This window comes from Castor canadensis, chromosome 15, assembly GCF_047511655.1.
Source record: "Castor canadensis chromosome 15, mCasCan1.hap1v2, whole genome shotgun sequence".
NCBI classification, from domain to species: Eukaryota; Metazoa; Chordata; class Mammalia; order Rodentia; family Castoridae; genus Castor; species Castor canadensis.
This window is the reverse complement of record NC_133400.1, coordinates 98,848,086-98,868,101: the sequence shown is the minus strand read 5'-3', so window position 1 is coordinate 98,868,101 and position 20,016 is coordinate 98,848,086. Positions and strand designations below refer to the sequence as shown.

Here is a 20,016-nt window from a genome sequence, read left to right as displayed (position 1 = left end):
AAAGATCTCAGCAAAGCTTTTCAGATGCAATGGGCTTGCGTGAGAATTCTGCATCCCTGAGTGAGGGATGGGATTTCTGCAGACACCAGGAGTGCTGGTGTCCCCAGCTGATCCATTTGCTCTTTTCCATGGAAGGAGTCTGGGTGGGGACAATGCTGTTCACTTCTGCTTAGCTGGGAGAGGAGCTCCAGCAGGCTTTGACTCTGCTTCAAGAATGTCCCTTCTCCTGCTATGTCCAAAGCCCTATGCCTTTGCTTCTGGGAACAGAGGCTGGTGTGGCACCTGGGCTGCCCGCTGTGGCTTTGCCTGGCACCAATGCCTTCTTGCTGGGACAGCTCCATGACTGAGGTCAGCTGGCATCTCAGCTCTGCCCTTCATCCTTCAGCAGGCCGCACAAGAGCCACCGGGCATCCTGGCACGGAGCCTGCGGGAGTCACCGACTGGGGACTGCAGCGGGGCAGGTGCAGGCACTTGGATCAATGGCACTGTGAAGAGCTGCTGCAAGTGGTTGTGCTGAGCTCCCAGCATGCTCTTCTGTGCTTTTAGTTACTAAGGTAACGAGTAACAAATGTACAAAAGTAAGAAAACTGTACCAAGCAAGTGTGGACCTACCCGTCATCCCACTATGCAACTGGAACCACAGGCGCCAGTTTTACCCTGGGTATTCTTTTTGGGCTTTTTGTTTTTGTGACAAGGTCACTTGCTATGTAGCCCTGGCTGCCTTGAACTCTTAACTCCCCTCACTCAGTCTCCCAAATCCTGGGAGTGTTTTAAATAATGATACTTACCCCTAAAACTTAAATTTCATATGCAATTATATATTACATATTAAAAGAATAAAATTTTGAGCATCATCTAATTCCCAGGTTTTTGTTTTGTTTTTTTTTTGTGGTACTGGGTCTTGAACTCAGGGCCTTCACCTTGAACCAGTCCACCAGCCCTATCTTTTGCAAAGGGTTTTTCGAGATAGGGTCTGGTAAACTATTTGCCTGGGGCTGGCTTCAAACAGTGACTCCTCCTGACCTCTGCCTCCTGAGTAGCTAGGATTACAGGCGTGAGCCACTGGTGCCCGGCTCCCTGTTTATTTTCAAATTTCCCAATATTAGGCAAATATCTCTCAAAACTGTTTTGTTAAAAAAATCGAGTACCACAATGTATTTAATATTGTATCTTTTTTTCAAGCAGTACTAGGGTTTGAACTCAGAGCCTCATGCTTGCTAGGCAGGCACTCAACCACTTGAGCCACTCCACCAGCTTTTTTATCTCATCTCTTCAATTTCTTAACATCCAGGACAGTCCTCTCCCCTATAACACTGCCTTTCACCCACCCTTTCTTCCCCCTTTGAAACACCAGTTGGAAGGCACTACTGGTGCAGTATAATATGCTACCTTCTGGATGTGACATCTTTTCCTTTTTAATTTCCTGTTCAAATTAAACCTAAGAAGGGTGACATAAAATAATTGTCCAGTTATTTAAAATCTACTATTGGCCGGGATCCAGTGGGTCACGCCTGTAATCCCAGCTACTCGGGAGGCAGAGATCAGGAAGATCGCAGTTCAAAGCCACACCCCCAGCTCTTCCCTATAAAATTTTAACTCACGAAGTCCTGAAACGAAACCCCACAAAACGTCATCCTGGTGTATTTTCCAGGAGGAACTCTGTTTTCCCTAAATAATTGCTAGAGCTTTCTTTGGCTATCCTGACTGCAAAAACTTACAGAACCATACTTCTGTTGCAGTCATGCACAGCACGGAACCCAGGAGCAAGGCGGGGCACTGCCACCAGAGGGCGCCTGCCTCTTGTCTGCCTTCACCTTGTGGGGTTCCTGCTATTTCCAAGTTGCAGTGGCTGGAAACCCAACTGGAGGACACGACCCCTGATGTCCACTCAGCCATTCCTGACTTGAAGTCACCCAGGTGTCTTCCTGGCAGTGACGCCGATAAGCATCCAAGGTCTAGGGCAGCACACCTAGCAACCTTGTCAATGCCGTGCAAAATTGGATGGAATGCAGGGAGAAGTGAATCCTTCATAAAAATACTACCTGACACACTTTGCTCCTCAGATAGCTGGTCCCGTGTCCAGAAACTCAGTTACCCAGAGTCCTCTGCGAGGGACACTAATTTCTGTGTCCCAGTCAGTAGCTTTCACTTTTTTCCAGGGGAAGCCCATTCTTACCTGTCCACACACACAACTCACCTGTTACTCCTTTTGCTTCCTTTTTATTATTGTTTTGACTGTCTCATTGTGTAGCTCAGGCCTTGAGCTGCGACCCTCTGCCTCAGTGCTGGGATTAGAGGATAGCACCGCCGCCTGTCTTTTTGTTTCATGGGAACTCACTCCAAGGGAACAGGCATGAGCACCTAGATGCTTCATGAAGTCTGTGGTCATCAGAATCACCCCTGAAAAGCCCAAGGGACATGTGTGCCCAAGCCAGGTACATTCTCTCCTCACCTGAAGAACAGGTGGGTTGTGCCCAAGCCTTGGCATGAGTGCGGCTCTTTTAATTTGCCTAGCGTGAGTGAGGAGACCCTGAGTTTGAACCCATTACTGCAAAACAGATGATGAAAGGCTGACAAAATTCCACTGCCTTGTGCTCTTAACCTCTTCTCAGGCCCTGTATTGTCACAGTAAGAATCCCTTCCCTGTACAGCCTGATTTACATGGTGGCCATCTGGTTTGGTTTGCTCGTGGTCTCAACTGATGAAAACTACCTTCAACCCATTAAAAAAAGAGCCTTTCCAACTCCCTTAATTCTCGCTGATAAACAGGTGGGCAAAGAGCAGGAGCAGTTAAGTCACCTTTCCTAATGCCTGTCCTCAATCTCCCACTTACCACCCATCCCAGGGCAGACCCAAGCTTCTGCCTGCCTCCCAGGGATGCACACTGGAGCTCAGGTGACTGTATGTGGACCTGCAGCCACCAGGGCCAGGGTCCCAGCAGAGGGGGAGGGAGCTGTCCGTTTGAAGACCTAACTCAGTAGCTGAAAAGGGCCCTTGTTTTTCTTTTTCAGACAGGGTCTGTGTAGCCCAAGCTGATCTTGAACAAGATCCTCCTTGCCTCCCCTCCATTATTTCTTAAGTCAGGATCCTATTATGTCCCATTAGAACCCTAATTAAAACAAGGAACTGAACCTTTGTATGGAAGACCTTTTAGGAACGGATGCTGGTATTACTGCCAGACCACAAGGCTGTCCTCTTCACACCAGGAAGTGTGACCCGTGTGGTGAGAACAGCCCAAGGGCACTGCATAAGCTTGCCCAGCCTCTCTGGGGCTGGTCTTGTCTGTTATTGTGGGTTCTGCCTTCACAACTTCCAAGACAGCCACCCTACCAAGAAGCCAATCAAAAGGGCTGCTTGGCTGGATCCACTTCCTTTCTCAACACAGGCATGGCGGGGCTACATGGGCTCCTCACCTCAGTGAGGTGCAGCAAGAGCCAGGCCTGTGCTCCCATCACTTGCTGGTGCATGGCACCTGACACCTCACATGGGCACAGGACCACCACCCTTTCTGGAGGGTGCTCCAGATGCACCGTGGCCTTGGGCTTCACCCCCACACCCTCCACCCACTTCCTACCCTGCTTCTCAGCTCTGTCAAAGCAATCCACTCCACTTTTTCTTTGGTGATGAGGCCTGAATGTTGCCCAGAGTGATCTTGAACTAAGAGGCTCATATGATTCTCACCTTAAGCTTCCAAGTAGCTGTGACTACAAGTGTGCATTACGGCACCCAACTCTCTATCTATATTAATGGAAATAAGGTTAAGTAGCTCTGTATCTTCTGAGCTGTTCAGAACAGGTAGCCTTTAAAAAGTTATGTGCATGAATGTATTGGAAAGGGGGAAATCCTTTTGATTTCAAATATGGAAAAGGAAAAAAGTAAAATGCTTAATGTAATTTTGCTTAATGAACCTGTCTAGTTGATGGACTAGCTGAAATTTCCTAAAATACATTTAAATGGAATAGCCTACCTTGAACATAAGGATGGGTACTGATATTCTGTCCAAGTCAACAAAGTACTAGTTCTGCAGGACCCCACTCTGCCACCAGCAGCCACTGCTCAGTGCTGGAGCACCTGATGTGTGAACACAGCCAGCAAGCATCCAGGAAAGACTTCCTACTACTACTCAGAATCCCTCACCTGCAACACTTGGGCAGCTTAACCTGGGATCTGAGACACCCCACCCTAGAAGTCACAGGCCAATGTGCCCCTCCCTTTTGTAGCTGCACTGGTGTTTGAACTCAGGGGCCCAGGCTTGCTACGCAGGCACTGTACCACTTTTGAGCCACTCCAACCTTTATGTGTGTTGGGTATTTTTGAGATAGGGCCCCAAAACGTATTTGCCTGAGCTGGCTTCAAACCACAATCCTCCTGATCTCTGGCTCCTGAGTAGCTAGGATTACAGGTGTGAGACACCGGTGCCCAGCTTCAATGTGCCTTGTGAGAAGAGAGGCTATATGGCTCTGGACATTCTCAAAGCAACGATAAGCTAAAAATGGTTTAAGTGTGCTTTCTACTTTGGTCTCCGAACAGCAGAGCTCACCTCGGCAAATACACACCAAGCCAAAATGTTCTCCAAGCCCTTTATTAGTCACTTAAACAGCCGAGGCATAAGCAGTAACAAAATTTCATGTTTTATATTACAAGAGAGAATTCAGCATGTTATTTGCATGACACACCAATTTTCCCATAATCTCTTCTGCAGTAACATTTCATTAACAAGGTCATAAAGGTGAGGGATAGCACACACATTTACGATCGTGCACGCCACACTCAGTCCTACATACTACATGTACATGGGTTACATGAACGCAGTTCTAGTCTGTTCAGTGTGGCATTGTCACCCCAGGAAGGTCTGTATTTTAAACTCTTTCACGTTAAGTACAAACTGCAGGACAGACGGCCCAGGGCCATGTGCCCCATCTCCATATATACATCCCATCTCCAAAGATCCCAGACACATGTACAACCTAAGTGCACAGGGCAGTCGAGCTGTTAACCACGCTCAGGACCTCATCATTTTCACCTCCAAACACCATGAGCCAGCATCAAGGCTTCCGATTGGGACACATAGTGTTCAGCAATCACGTTGGGGGGGCGGGGGGAAGACACATCTGATTTCTGTGAAGAAGCTGCATGGTCGCCCTTTCCAGTGTTATAGAGCCGCCAATCTTCAGAGCCATCCACCCCCAGTGCACACTGCATTACACTTCCCAAAGGTGGTCTTTGCAGCCCCCCACTCCACCAATCTAGACCGGCCCTCTCCCCGGCAAGCCAGCCCTCACTTCTATGGGCCCACTCTTCCTCTGCCCTCCACCCACATCTGGCCTGGAGTGGAGGGCTATTTCTTGGCCGTGCAGTCAGTCCACACTACTTTGGGTTGGGGAGCCCATCAGTACAGGTCGCTAGTGAGCACGTCTGCACTGACAAGAACAGTGTTTAAGGGTTCAGGATCACAAGCGTGGAAGGCGCCTCAGGAAGAGGCCTGCCAGTGTGCACCTCCTGACCCAACACTAGCTCTCCAGTGAGAATGCTAGAGGTAAGGTCAGAGATAGGAGGGGAACTGTCCACGCCTGTGCGGTTGGTTAACCAGAGGCATTAACTAGAACCATATTCCCCACTCTTTCCACACCACAATCACAACAAACCCAAAGGGAAAGTGTGAAATTAAGACCAAATAAATGAAGTCCAGTGCACTGGGAAAGTCTTTGGAACCTCTTCACCAACGACTAGACAGAACACTGCGCCCATACAATCAGAACGATCTTTCTTCTCTTACTAAACAGTCTGTGCACACAATATGCCACTATTTGAGAAAAAGAGGTCCTACCGGCTCCATTCAAGTCTTTAGTCATAAGATTACACCTCTCACTGGTAAGACTGACTAAGCAAGCTGAAGTACACAATTCAAGAGGTACACTGAAGATAAAAGCAAAGAGACAACAAACATTTTTACAAGCAGGCCATCTCATTTAAGGTACTTTAAGTTAGGTTTCAGATTTACAGAACAGTGACAATTCTTTCAGTGAAAATCAACAAAACAGCTATACCACTGGAAAAAGACCAATTTGCAAATATTAAGTCAGGCAAGCATGCAAAATTCAAAACAGAAAAAAATGCAAGGCCTGGTTGCTCCAATGCACTGCTCAGATGACGGTGCATCTGAAGATGCTTGAGAGAATCAAATGAATTAGAAGCCGAAAGGGAGACTTGGCAAATCAGTAGACTGAACTGACTGCCTTGTTTTATGAATGAGGAAAGCAGCAAAGCTCACACGGCCAGATTAGGGTGTAGATACATGTAATTCCGGGTGCCACTTACAATTACACATACTTAAAAACAAACAGGTTAAGTACCCAGAGCCCACTGACTTAAACAAAGCTGCAAGACTAATGCACAGGGATGGGTGAAGTCACTAGTACAGCACAGCAGCACACTTCCCATGTCTACAGGATTAAAATGGAAAAAAAATGTTTTCTCAAAGATTTTAATGCTCAGTGTTCACAAACACATTTTTGTCCAAGTTTCTGATATGCAGTAACATGTGCTAGCTTATATGTGCCTTCTTCAGCTATCTCCCACACATTTGTCTTTTAAAGCTGACCCCGGGATATTTTTAACCTAAGTAATGTTCTATTGTATGTGTACATTTTAATCACATATCTTAAGGAATAAACGAAATCCATGATATTTTGGTAACTCAGAGTGTATTTATAAAAGGAAAAGCTTTCTATCAAAATACACTTTTTACTGGGAAAAAAATAAATAAAACAGACAATGGATCTACACAAAGTAAACATCAACTTTGGTAGATTTCAGTGTAGGACAGTCCATAACAAGCATATTTGCCCTTACTCCCCAAGAGCTGCTCAACTTCCAAGTTAAGAATTTAAAAACTCGTTTTAACTGAGATTTTTATTATGTCGATTCGCTTCTCATTCTACATCATCTTCGGCCAAGCTCTGCGCACTCACAATTCGCTGAAAGAAAAAAGAATTTTGAAAAGTGTCAAAACCATTTAATCAGGATTCTAAGTTCAGTAACAAGTTCTTTGCATTCCAAGAACCAGAACTTGCTCAAGTTCGTGCACTTGACATTTAACACTGGATACACTGATACCTCCCAAGAAAATGACCTTAGTGCTGTCAGTCTCACACCGAAATGCATGTCAATGAAAGGAGCATATCATGTTAGTTAAAAAACTTTTCACTCCCACATCAACTAAGAATAGCAGTTAGTGCTTTTACTAGTCATTTGTGCTCTGCACATTTCCCTTTCTGGCTCACTCCCATTGTAGGAAGGACTACTGGATTCTGAAGTGAAGTGTTGTAAAAGCATTTCCAAAACACTAAGACAAGTTAACTTACTAAAAGAATTCATCTTTAGAGAGAGGGATTTAGGCTTCAACCTCAGCCCCCTCATTTTGAAAGATACCACTCTAGGCCAGTCTTCTAAAAGCACCACACTCTGCTGCTGCACCTCAAAGGCATGAGTGGCAAGCTCAGTCCCTGAGGTAGTACTGAGATGGGAGGTTTAAGAGGTAAGGCCTAGCAGAAAGTAATGAGGCCACCAGGCACCACCATCCAACAGCATTAAAGGAGTTTCTCCCGGGCCCCGTTCATTCCTGGAGCAGCAGCTAACCTGCTGCCTCCCTGCTCTCCTGCATCCCAGTAACCCATGTGCCCCTCCTGCACACAGCCAATTCCCTTTCCGAATTTCTGCCATGTGTATGTGACACAGCTAGGTGGCTTTGGTCACCATGCTGTTTGGACTTCAACTTCTTCATGTATTACCCAGTACCAGGTATTTTGTTCTAGTCAACACAAAGCAGACTGAGAAAGCTGCCCCTCAATAGCAAATAACATGAGAGGATTCTGATGCGGACAGACTGAAGGCCCATTAGCAAATCTGACAGACTTAGATCGAGTTCTGGAAGAAACTCAAATCTGGAGGACTTTTATTTTCTTCCCAACCCTATCAGTGTGAAAGAACTAGCAACGTGGCTCAGTGGAACAGTATCTGTCTAGCACGTGCAGTGCCCCAGCATTGTAATCAAGTTTGAAAAGTTAACCATTTACTATCGTAAAGTTGTGTGTAAATTTCTCAGCATCGCTCAACTGATTTTCAATCACAGCAAATTGGGGCATTAACACATAACAGAGTTACTCTACAGACTCATTTGGACCCCTTGGGAAAAAATCAAAATGAACAGAATGCATTTTAACATGCACTTTTTTCTGGTGGGGGGATGGTACTGAGGCTTGAACTCAGGGCCTTGTGCTTGGGCAAGTACTCTTACTACTTCATGCATACCCCCAATCCTTTTTCTGCTTTTTTTTGGTCTTTTTGGATAGAGTCTCCAATTTTTGCCTGGGGTCCACATGGGCCGCAGTCCTCCTGCCCACACCGCCCCTCTCCAAGCAGCAGGGCACAGTCACGTCCAGAATGTATGTTGAAATGGGAGTCTCAGTAACTTTTTCCCGAGGCTTGCCTTGAACCAAGATCCTCCTGATCTCTGGCTCCTGAGTAGCTGGAAGTAAGAGGCCTGAGCCCTTGCACCTGGCCTTGATACTTCCTTCTGAGTAGGAGGTGAAGTCAAACAGATCCAAACTTAAAGTCCCCCGGAGCAGAAAGAAAAATCAGAGGTGCCGAGCCTTCAGGTAAGTGAGGTTAGAAGAAGTCTACATTCCCTTACGCATTTTGGATCGTGGCTGCTGGATCCAATGCCAGGCCACCTAAGTAGAGGCATAATGTCCCAAAAGAGGACACAGAAAGATGAATTTTTTTTTTTTTTTGGTGGTAGTAGAGATCAAACCTAGGGCCTTGAGTGTACTAGGTATGTGCTGTACATCCCCGAAAAAAAGTTGATTTTAGAAAGCAGCTGAAAGTAACCTGAATTTGGAGAGTCAAATACAAAGGGTTAAACTTAACACTAAGACACACACTTGATTCTGCTGTGGGCATGATGTCATTTGGACTCTACCCACTGGCAACAGTTAATTCCAGGGACTAGTATCTCCGGTTATTACATACTGTCTAGGCTTATTTTTAAATGTCTCTCAACATGAAGCTCTCAGAACTCAACTCACTTCTGTAACACTCCAGTCCTTACCTGACTAATAGTTGGGAGCTTAGTCAGAAGCATCTGGAACACTGGTGGAGGAAGTGTCTGCTGTAACACCTGCAGCAGCTGCTGCGGCTGCCCACACACAGCAATTGCATTTGTCAGATGGTCCACACCCTTCTCATATTCACCTGCAGGATGCACACAAAATGACATGAAGCTGAAGGTTTGACCTTCGTCAAAAACTCACCTTCTGTCTCCACACATGCTAACCAAAATTACTGTGCAAGGAAGAAACTGGAAATAACCCGATGCATCCAGGTTAACTGAGCATCATGTCACTACTAACGAGGAGGAGACACACTGTGTGCACTAATACGAAGCCTCTCAATATACGGACGTGAGGAAGAAAGTAAGATGTTTTACTATTTATGGTCTTAAATTTTTGTTGTTGTTTTATCAGGGATGGAACCCAGGGCTTATTCATTTTCACAAGTGCTCTATCACTGAGCTATATCCCAGCTCTTTTTCTAAATTTTAAAACAGGATCTCACTAAGTTGCCCAGGCAAGCCTCAAACTTGCAATCCTCCTGTCTCAGCCTTGCGAGCAGCTGCAATTACATATGCTGCCACACCCAGCTACATTCTTAAAATATTTCTGAAAGATCACATAATAAGTTAACAATAGAAGTGTACTTGAGAAGTAGCAGACTGGAGGCCAAGATGAAAGAAGATGAAATTCACTTAAAACCTTGAATGTTACCCCATGGAAATAAAAGAAAAATAATTTAAAGTAAAATTAGTAGGAAAAATGGTCACATAATGGAAGTACGAAAGGAAGTAGTTAACAAAAGATTCTGAGGAAGATTTGTTTTTATTTCTCTATAAACTTCCTTTAGTACGAACTTAGATTAACTTTTAGAGGAAAAACCCCTTCAGGTTTAGTTTTGAAGTTTCATTTAATTTAATAAAAATTAGGTAGCTGTCATGTCTTTCTCCTCAGTTAATCCCATTTTAAATCAAATTCCAAATAATCGTGCCAAATCCTCAAGACCAAAATTCCACACTACGAAGTACATGTGTAATCTGTGTAGGACTGTTTTATGATGGAAAATTTTATCTTACTGAAAAAAAGCTTTCTGGTATCTATATCTATATCCATAAAATATACATTTGATGGGACAGAGTTTGAGCTCAGGTCTTCACACTTGCAAAACAGGCACTCTACTACATAAGCCATACCTCCAGTCCATTTTGCTCCAGTATTTTCAAGATGGGGTCTTGCAAACTATTTGTCTGAGCTGGCCTCAAACATCCTGATCTCAGCCTCCCAACTAGCTATGGTTACAGGTGTGAGCCACCAGCTCCCAGCTTTAAATGAAGAGACTAAGGATCAACCCTCTGCAAGTCTCCCAATTTCTACACAGAGGCCTTACTTCTTTGCTTAAGAGAATCTTCTCAAGGATGTTTATACTGCAAACACCTTGGGATATGTAGTTCTTCCCTCGGCAAGGGCAGGCTTGCATATTGCCTAGTATAACATCATCTATGTTGAGAGCAAAGAGCAAGCACACTTACCCTTCTGAGATTCAAGTTCCCTAAACCCAGGACTCATCTGTTTGCGACCCACTGTGTGTACAAGTGTCACTCTGCACTATGATGGGAACTGCACTTGAAGGAAGCAGCGCAAATGTCAACTCCCTGCTCTTGCCACTGCAGTGAGTGATAAACTGTCCGCTGTCTCTGACTCAAGAGTCTTCATGTCTTCTACCAGCATCCATAAAGCTGGGGCAGACTTCCCTAACTTACAAGCATGCAAGTAAGGTAAAATCTCAGTCCTCTCGTAATTCCTGATACATAAATATCATTTCTAAAGTTCTTTATTTACTAAACAAATTTTCGTGATATAAATTCACATGAAAACTGACTTAACAAGAATGAGTTTCCAATTAACCAATCAAGGTTTACTTAACAGTGTTTCTCAAGTATTGACTTTAGATAAACAAAAAATCTCTATCTTCACCTTTTACATATCTTTTACCAGGTTTTCACAAATGAAGAACTAAGGTTTAGAGAAATTAACCTTTTCTAGGACTGTCATTAGCTTTTCCTTCCTAGAAATATTGGAAAAGACCTGAAAGTCAGTGAGCATGCTGAGGCATATCCTCCTAGTTCAATTTATTCAGTAACTATCTATACTGCCTATGGCTGAATATGCTAAACGACCCAAAAGGAACCTCATTTGTAAAAATGAGGTTAAAAACTTACTTAAAATATATCACTGGACAATGATAACCCATAAGGAACACTTCTTACATTCAAATAATCCTGACATTATGAGCAGCTAAAAAATGGTCTTGCAATGGTTAGATTATCTTTTCTAAAAACAGCCAAACTACACAAGAAAATCCCTTTTAGCATCAGAGACAGATAATAGTGTGAAGAAGTCTATCCAGTTTCTTCATTTTGTTTTATCTTTGGCAATACTAATGTTTGAACTCAGGCCCTTTCTACCACTTGACCCATGCTTCCAGTCATTCTGTTCAGTTTCTTGGTCTTATAATGACCATTACCTTGAGCTAGTAGCTCTTCCCCAAGCTGTATTTCTTCAAGGAAGAATTTCTGAACAGCTTCAGCATCTTTAAGATCAGGTAACTGTTTGGAAATACAGTATGTAGAAATTGATAGCAATACTATGCCAGAGATGTAACACACACAAAATCAACAACAACAAAAATGTTTATTCTAAAAAACTGTTGACATGCAATCCTGAACAATACCTGCAAAAATTAAGAATTTAGTATATACATCAAAAATGAAAGAAAAAAGTACCACACTGATATTTGACTAAAACAAACATGAAGGGTACAAATATCTAACCATCTTTACTCTTTTTTTTTTTTGATGGTCAGTATCAAGTTATAAACTATAATTCATTTATTCTTCTGATTCAACATTTCATGTAGGTTTTACATGAACAGTACAATTATTCTTAAACAGCAGTAGAGCATACACACTGAGGAACATGTAGCTACACTCTACTTCTTGATCACCTATTTTTTTTGCTATACAAACTACTTAAGCGGTTTTATTAAAGTGTGCATTTCCACGTTTTTGTTTTATAGTTACATATTACCAAACTGAATGATCATATATATAATACCAATGATATGGCTTGCTTTTTAAATGTAAACCCATTGTCTAAAAGTGCTTACCACTTATTTTTACTTTACTTCTATTAGTGAAAATTTTCCCTTTTTAATTATATCTATATTTACCTAACATACAACAAAAAAAAATTTAAATTTCTGAAGTGAAGGCATCTTTCACTTATTATCTCAGTATGGGAAGAATCTGATTATATTCCTAAATCGAAAAACAACACTATTGGGGCTGGAGCATAGCTCAGCAGTAAAGTGCTTTCCAGTACGCAAAGACCTTGGCTTCCATCCCCAGCACTGAAAACAACAAAAGCCCTCCCACTTATGCATGTATGCATTTATTTCCTACATCCTTATAAGAGGCTACCAGAACCACAGTGAACCTTCGTTTGGAAAGGCAGCCGACCATCAGAACAGCAAAGTGCTCTTTAAGTTTCCCTGGCCATTACCACACCTGAACAATTAGCTGTTCTGATAATGAAATGGCTTCAAAATAACAAACGTTAACATTTACTGGTTCAATTTTTCTTTGTCTTAGCTTGCATTAATGAACTACTAGCCCATGTCCTACAAATCCAAACAGAACAAACTTCAACACAGGGAAAGTGAGGGCACCCCATTAAAATATTGACTTGGTTTAATTATATGTGCCATAGAGCATTTTATAAACCTAGAGAGAAATAAAAAGTAATCATGAACACAGTATCTATGAAAAGGAAAAAAGGAAAAGGTTTACATACTACAAATTAAAATCTGTCAGAATCCACTGGGATTCTGGATCGGTGGGTGAGAATAATCTTGATCAACCGTGGAAATGAATAACAAAGTTGGAGCAAGAAAAACTCAATCATAAATGTTGTATTTTATAATTCTGAAGCAGCTAAGAATATTAACTTTTTAGTGTAATGCTTTGTGGAGCCACTCGTCTTATTGCCTCTAAATTGCACGGATAAGCCATTTGTCATTACTGCCAACAGATGGGAAATGATGAAGGACCAGCTAATCTGCAGTTGAACTAAGCTGTTCACCTATCCACAAACTAAATTTTCAACAGAAAATCATTATCTATTAGCACCCAGATTCCTCAAAATACGTATCTGAAGCAGATTTTTAAATACTATTCCTCTAAAGTATACACGCAATCTGAACAAAAGACTAGATATTACCTTGGAAAGCCCAGCTCTCTCCTTGGCAAGCTTCTGTTTCTTCCTTCCTACAAGAAATGTAAATTTTTCATTTGGCTATCATCAAAACAAGAATCAAAGAAATCTAACTGCCACAGCAGTCATTAATTGTATTTTTGAAGCATTCCTGAATCTAATCTTAGACTTCCTGGTCTCTTTCTGATCCATCAGGACCCCAAGAATAGTCCTGGTCAGTGCACTATAGGCAATGAGGCATTTCCGGGCCAGAGTCTTCTCCTTTCCTCTGGGTCAACAGGTCTAGCAATTCACAGGATGGAAACAGTTCTAACAGCTGGACCCCAGAGTACAAATCCCACCCTTTCCAACTTATACAGGACATCGAACAGGGGAATTATACCATTGCTATTAGGCTTTTATTACTGAACTACATCAGATTCCATCTTTACTGAATGCTAAAAAATAAAAAAATAAAAAAATCAGCAACAGCTGATGGCTCATGCCCATAATCCCAGCTACTCAGGAGGCAGAGATCAGGAGGATCGAGGCTCAAAGCCAGCCTAGGCTAACAGTCCTCAAGACCGTATCTGGGAAAAAAAAAAAAATCACCAAGAGGGCTGGAGGGTGGCTCAAGCAGTAAGAGCACCTGCCTAGCAAGCATGAGGCCCTGAATTCAAAACCAGTGCTGCCCCCCCTCCCCAAATCAGCAGTGTTTTCTTTTGTTGTTGTTGTTGTTATGACGGGGGTTTGAACTTGAGGCTTTGGTGCTTGTAAAGCAGGTGTTGCACCACATGGGCCTCACCTCCAGACAACCAGCATTCTTAAATTAGGAAACAGTTCGAGAAAAGTTTTCTAAAAACATAGTATTTATGCATTTGCTAAACAAAGGCAAGGGGAAAGTACTCAGAAATCTACTACTAAAAACAGTCATATTCAACTGCTGACAAGAAGGGGAAAATGACTAAAAGTTTTTGTTTTTTTTTTCAATACTGGGGCTTGAGCTCAGGGCTTCGCACTTTCTAGGCTGCTCTACCACTTGAGCCACTACACCAGCCCCAAGTTGTTTTGGTTTTGATAACAAAATCAAGCAGTACTAAGTATCAAGACTAAAAGATATTTACAACTTTAGTCACCAGGTGTGGTGGTCATACCTATAATCCTAGACTTGGGCGGTTGAAGCAGGAAGATCATGAGTTCCAGGGCAGCCTGAGCTGCATGGCAAGATCCTATCTCAAAAACCCAAAAACAAACAAACGAAAACAACAAAACCCTAAAGTTATAATGACTGAAAAGTACAATGACAAGATAATAACCATGTGGGATAGCTAAGAAAAAAAGGTTCTGCTACTTACTAGCTGGGCAACAGTAGACAGATAAAATCTCTTAACTTCAAAGATAAGGCCTGTTACAGGGACTGCTGTGAACCATAAAACAAGCAAGCCTCTGAAGACGTTAACTTCCTCTACAAATACATGGCTAAAGAAGCAGTGACCTGTTTGCCTTAATTCTAGACAGAAGGTTAGGGTATATTCTTTACCTACTTTGCAGACTAGACTTAACCACACTAGTACCCCTTGCCAACTCTAGTCTCCCACAAAGTGTTGTTGCTTTAAGGCTTAAATACAATTCTAACAGTTTCAACAGAAAAGCAGTAATTCCCATACTATGTTAAAAACTAACACATTCTAATTTTCGAGATAGATCTCATTAAGTAGCCCAGACTGGCCTAGAACTCAGGATCCTCCTGCCTCTGCCTCCCAACTGCTGAGATTACAGGTGCACACCAGCACACTCAGTTTACAAACTACCTTACCTAAAATACTCACTATTTTAGTAAGCTAACTAAAGGGCTAGAACACAGAACATAATCCTGCCCCACATTTGCTGAAGGGTTTTGACCCTCTTTAAGCAGAAAATTATTTATTGATACATGATTCTACCTAATTGCTCAACAGCAGGGTACAGACTGGAACCTGTAGTAGGAGAGTACTAAGAAGACTGCAGGGAGACTGGGCATGAAAACCAGGAGCTCTTGAAAGTGAAAGGTAAGCAAGCACTCAGTAAGTCTGAGATGATGTTCTAAATGTTTGTCACTGACTAGCTCATGTAACCCTCATGGTAACTCTAAAAAGGCCCTACTGTTATCCCCACTGTACGGATGAGAAAACTCACAATGAGAAAGGGAATGGCTATTCAAACACAAACAGCTAAACCTCACTGCACCAGTCCTCAAAAGTTAATTCTATTTTGCCTCTATGCCCTACAGTGTAGAGAAGTGAAAACATCCATCAAGATGAAACAAACATACTTCAAAAATGAGTAAGTGTGCAAAAAGCAATGAAAAGTACAATTTGCTAAACACCACGTTAGGGAAAATGACAAAAACATAACCAGTCTCATGAGTGAAACTTACTTTCCATTATTGCTTGAAGTTTTGGGGATTTTTGTTTGAGACAAGGTCTGGCTATATAACCCAGGGAGCCTGGAATTAACTCCCCCTCCTCCTGCCTCCACCTCTGGGGAGTCTTTGTTGTTGTTTTAAACAGGGTATGGAGGAGCGTGTGACTAATTCTAAACATGTGCCTGACAGTTATCAAATTTTAAGTTCCTTTATTTACCTTTCATTTTTAGCAGTAAGATTAAAATTCTGGGTTTAGTTTCATAAGATAGTGTCTCTGTGATAAGAGACAAATGGTTAAGACTGAAAACCAAAAACTAAAGGGTCACACAGAAAAATCAGGCCTTATCCCAGTACTGGCTAAAATTAGTTCCACAATTTGTTGTGTAACCCTAACAAACTGAAACAAGTATGTCCACTTTAAAAAATACATGTAAAACATGAGCTTAAGATTGTCTTTTTTTTTTTTTTTTGTGGTGCTGGGGCTTGAACTCAGGGCCTTCACCTTGAGCCACTACACCAGCCCTCTTTTTATGATGTTATTTTTCAACATAGGGTCTCAAGAACTAGTTGTAGGGGCTGGCTTCGAACCTCAATCCTCCTGATCTCTGCCCCCTGAATAGCTAGTATTACAGGTGCGAGCCACTAGAGACCAGCTATCAAATCCAAATCATTTTTAAAGCATTCATTTAAAATATCTCTATGTGATAATAACATTTTATACAGCATTATCTAAATGAAACATATCTGTAGTGGGCACTGATTTGAAAGTTAAATTGCATTTATTAGTGATGACTTAGATGGATAAAAATTATGCTTTAAGAGTACTGATGGGGCTGGTTGTGTAACTTGAGGGTAACAGCACGTGATTAGTAGCTTGCACAAGGCCATGCGCTCAATCTTCATCACACACACCCACAAAGAACACTGATATTCTGCTAACAGAAGCCAAAATGTCTGAATTAGGATCTCAGATCTAAACTTGAATATTCAACTTAAGCTTCTTTTTCTTAAAAAAATTAAGAAAGCCAACAAACTAAATGACTGCTTTGAGAAACTACCTTTTCTGAAGATATAAACGTTCTATTGGAAATTAAGAGTAGAAAAACTCAAAACACAAAATATCCCAATTCTTAAAATCATCCAATCAAGCAATTACCTTTAAACAGATTACAAAATTACTCTGGATAAGTTTTACTTGATAGCAAAAATATCAAATAATAAAATTCTACTTATAAGAAAAATTCCAGCATTCACCTATTACTGTGTCAGTAACAGCTCTAAACTACCCTTTCACTGCTTCACTAAAAGGGAAAACTGAAGCTGTAAGTTGCTTGCCTGAGGTCTCTGCAAGTTACTCACCAAAATCATCAGGTCACTGCTAAAGCCGGAAATAAATGTGGATTGAAGATGAGGGAAAAAAGAAATTTGAAAGTAATACTGTTCGGTTAGTCTAAAATGAAAGGTTTTCAAATGACTTCGAGTGTTCAGGGAAGGATTAACCAGTCCTAACCGCTCCGTATCTGCACACAGTCCCCACGTGTGCACCCGTTTTTGAACGGCAGGAAAATGGGCCCTGCTCCAGCAGTCGCACACAGCCACCCCGTACGGAGAGGCTTTCGCTACGGGAGAAACAGTCCTTGATCTTCCCCGTATCACCAGGAGGAAGGCTCGTTACCCGACTTTACAGCTAAGGAGATTCAGATTCGAAAAGCTCACCACCAGGCTGCCCACGGGGGCCCTTGTGGGCCTGGGGGCCCAGTGTCTTCTCAACAACAGCCTTCTTCCATGTGTCCACCTACCCCACCCCGCAAATCACCACGGGATCCCTCCTGAAACCCCGAGGCAGGTGGCCTATGGCAGACGTGACTTCGGAACTCACCGAACGACCTGGGTGTCGCGTCATTAAAAAACCTAGATAAATCGCAAAAACGTCTTATTGCAACCAGCTTGCTTTTTTGGACTGCTGCAAATGCCGCCTCCACCGAAACTCAAGGCGGATCACCATGTTGTCGGGTGTCACGACTTCCCGCTGGCAAGCCTCTCTTAAAAGATGTCGCAGGTATGAAATAAAGCTGAGCCACGGGAGGAGCGCAGCCTTTGGACTCCCCGCAGGTCCTCTCGCACTCACTCATATCTTGGAAGCACGGGGAGCGAAGCCGCCAAGAGGGTTTAAGAATGCAGGCACGACACCTAACTTAGGATCTGGCTAAAGTCCGTTAAATACAAAAGGCTTACAAGGGCGAACGGGCCCAGCGCCGGCGGCTCACCTGTGCAATCCTAGCTACTTGGGAGGCGGAGATCGGGAGGCTCGAGGTTCGAGGCCAGCCTGGGCCAAATAGTTCTCGGGACGCCAGCTCCAAAATAACCAGAGCAAAATGGACTGGAGATGCAGCTCAAGCGGTAGAGCGTCTGCTTTTGCAAAGTGCTCAGCCCGGAACTCAAAACCCCGTACCACCAAAAAAAAAAAAAAATTTTTTTTAAGGGGAAAATTTCAAAGAAAAGAAGCCGCTACCGCCCCAACACACTCTCAATTATTATAATGCAATTCGAGTGCAATTCACGGCCAGCGTGGGGAACACAAGATGGGGCCAAGACTCCTCCAAAATGGAGGGGACCGGCGGGCACAACCGGACCCCGGAGCCGCGCGCCACGTCCTCCCCGGCCGCGCCACGCGGCGCCGCGAGGCCTCCCGCCACTCACGTTCTCGAAGCCTGTTCTTGAAGTTGGGGTCACTCCGCCTCTTGCGGTCGAAGTAGATGCAGTAACCGATGAAGAGGGCCCCGCACACGCCCGCAGCGATGGCGCTGTTGCGGCCCACCATCTTTTTCTCGGCTGCGGCGTGCGCGGGCCGCGGCGGGCGAAGGAGCGGTTGGCCGCGAGCCCTGGAAGTGCGACGGCCGCTCGCAGCCGCCGCCCGCCGGCCAGGACGCCGAAAGGCCAAGCGCGAGCACTTCCGGCGTACAAGGACCCCGGGACGTCCGCGGCGGTGCCTGCGCCGAGGCGCCCGCGCCCTCTGCGCCTGCGCAGAGGTCCACGTCGCAGCCGTCCAGGCCTCGCGGGACTATGCGCATGCGCGGCGGCGTTTTGCGCGCCACCACGCACTTCTTTCCACCCCAGGGAGCGTGGCGAGCCCTTAGAAGACTGTAGTCGCCAACCTTGGTTTGAAGGGCAAAGAGGGAGGGCCGATCACAACGACGCTTCTCTTACTGTGCAGTTCAGGCACGTGTGACTCTGAATTTAGTTTTCAAGTGCATTTGGTACCGAACTTGGACATAATGACTCTTTTTCAAAAGAATATTACAATACAATGCAAGAGAAATTGAAGGAATAGTCTCTCCCCTGAGCTGGTTATTTGTACCCATTTCCTATAATAAAACTGTAATCCTAAATATAGCGCTTTGCTAAATTTTGAGCTAAAGTGAATTATTGAACCTGGGACAGTCAGTAGTGATGGTGTTATGAGTCACAATGAGATAGGACCACCCAAGAAAGACTTTAAAGGACAGGCTTTATTAGCCAGCTGGCGACTGCCCTAACAGGTCGTTGGATCTCAGAGCAGCCTCTCTAACCTTTTGCAGGGTTTATAAAGGCAGAAACTACATCCTGTCTGGCAATCTTTGTGGAACAAGCTAGCCTAGGTACAGAAGCGAGACAATGGCTGCTACCTATAAGCATGAGTGAACACAACACAATCCACACAATCATTTGACCGTATCCTAGTTTGGTTCCGTCTGTTCTTCTAATTTTACGGGAACCAGACCCCCTCACGAACCTCCTTCAGCTTTGAAGCTAACATGGCACCTGATTAATGGCTTCCCTCTGGCTAAGTCTTTTAACCATTCCAATGAGACAGATGAGGTGGGCCCATCTCTCCCTGGTGCATGGGGTAGGTGCTGTGCACGGTTGAATACTATTGAATACTGTCCAGTGCTATCAGAATTGTTGGTTTTGGACTTGGGGGCTCTGGCTTGTGCATCAGCGCAAGGCTCTTAGTTCAAAAATCAGTATTACTAAAAAAAAAAAAAACAAAGCTGTTGGTTCTGTGTTGAGCTTCATTAAGTCTTTGTTGTTTCATTGTCTTTGGTGCTCTTTGTGAATGATTGAAGCTATTAGGAGCAGAAGTTAGGCAAGCCCTTCCCTATGCCTAAAGCATAGGAACGGTCAGCTAAGCAGCCTTCTTCAGCAGCTAATTGGACTGCAGCAGCCAGGCCATTTTGAACACTCTGGAAAGACCTTTAAGGAAGCTAACAC

The 20,016-nt window shown here is 43.7% G+C and overlaps 1 protein-coding gene and 1 non-coding gene across 2 annotated transcripts; both read right to left on the bottom strand.

Moving 5' to 3' along the window:
* Nucleotides 1–4,566: 4,566 nt before the first annotated feature.
* Tomm20 (translocase of outer mitochondrial membrane 20) lies at nucleotides 4,567–18,708 on the bottom strand. Its single transcript, XM_020173364.2, has 5 exons — nucleotides 18,466–18,708; nucleotides 13,389–13,435; nucleotides 11,635–11,716; nucleotides 9,110–9,252; nucleotides 4,567–6,977 (listed from the first exon to the last, which is right to left on the bottom strand). The coding sequence occupies exons 1-5, from the start codon at nucleotides 18,584–18,586 to the stop codon at nucleotides 6,933–6,935; spliced, it is 438 nt and encodes a 145-aa protein (XP_020028953.1). The 5' UTR covers nucleotides 18,587–18,708; the 3' UTR covers nucleotides 4,567–6,932.
* Nucleotides 17,814–17,946, bottom strand: LOC141417694 (small nucleolar RNA SNORA14). Its single transcript, XR_012442338.1, has one exon. It is a non-coding gene; the product is annotated as a small nucleolar RNA SNORA14 (small nucleolar RNA).
* Nucleotides 18,709–20,016: the final 1,308 nt, after the last annotated feature.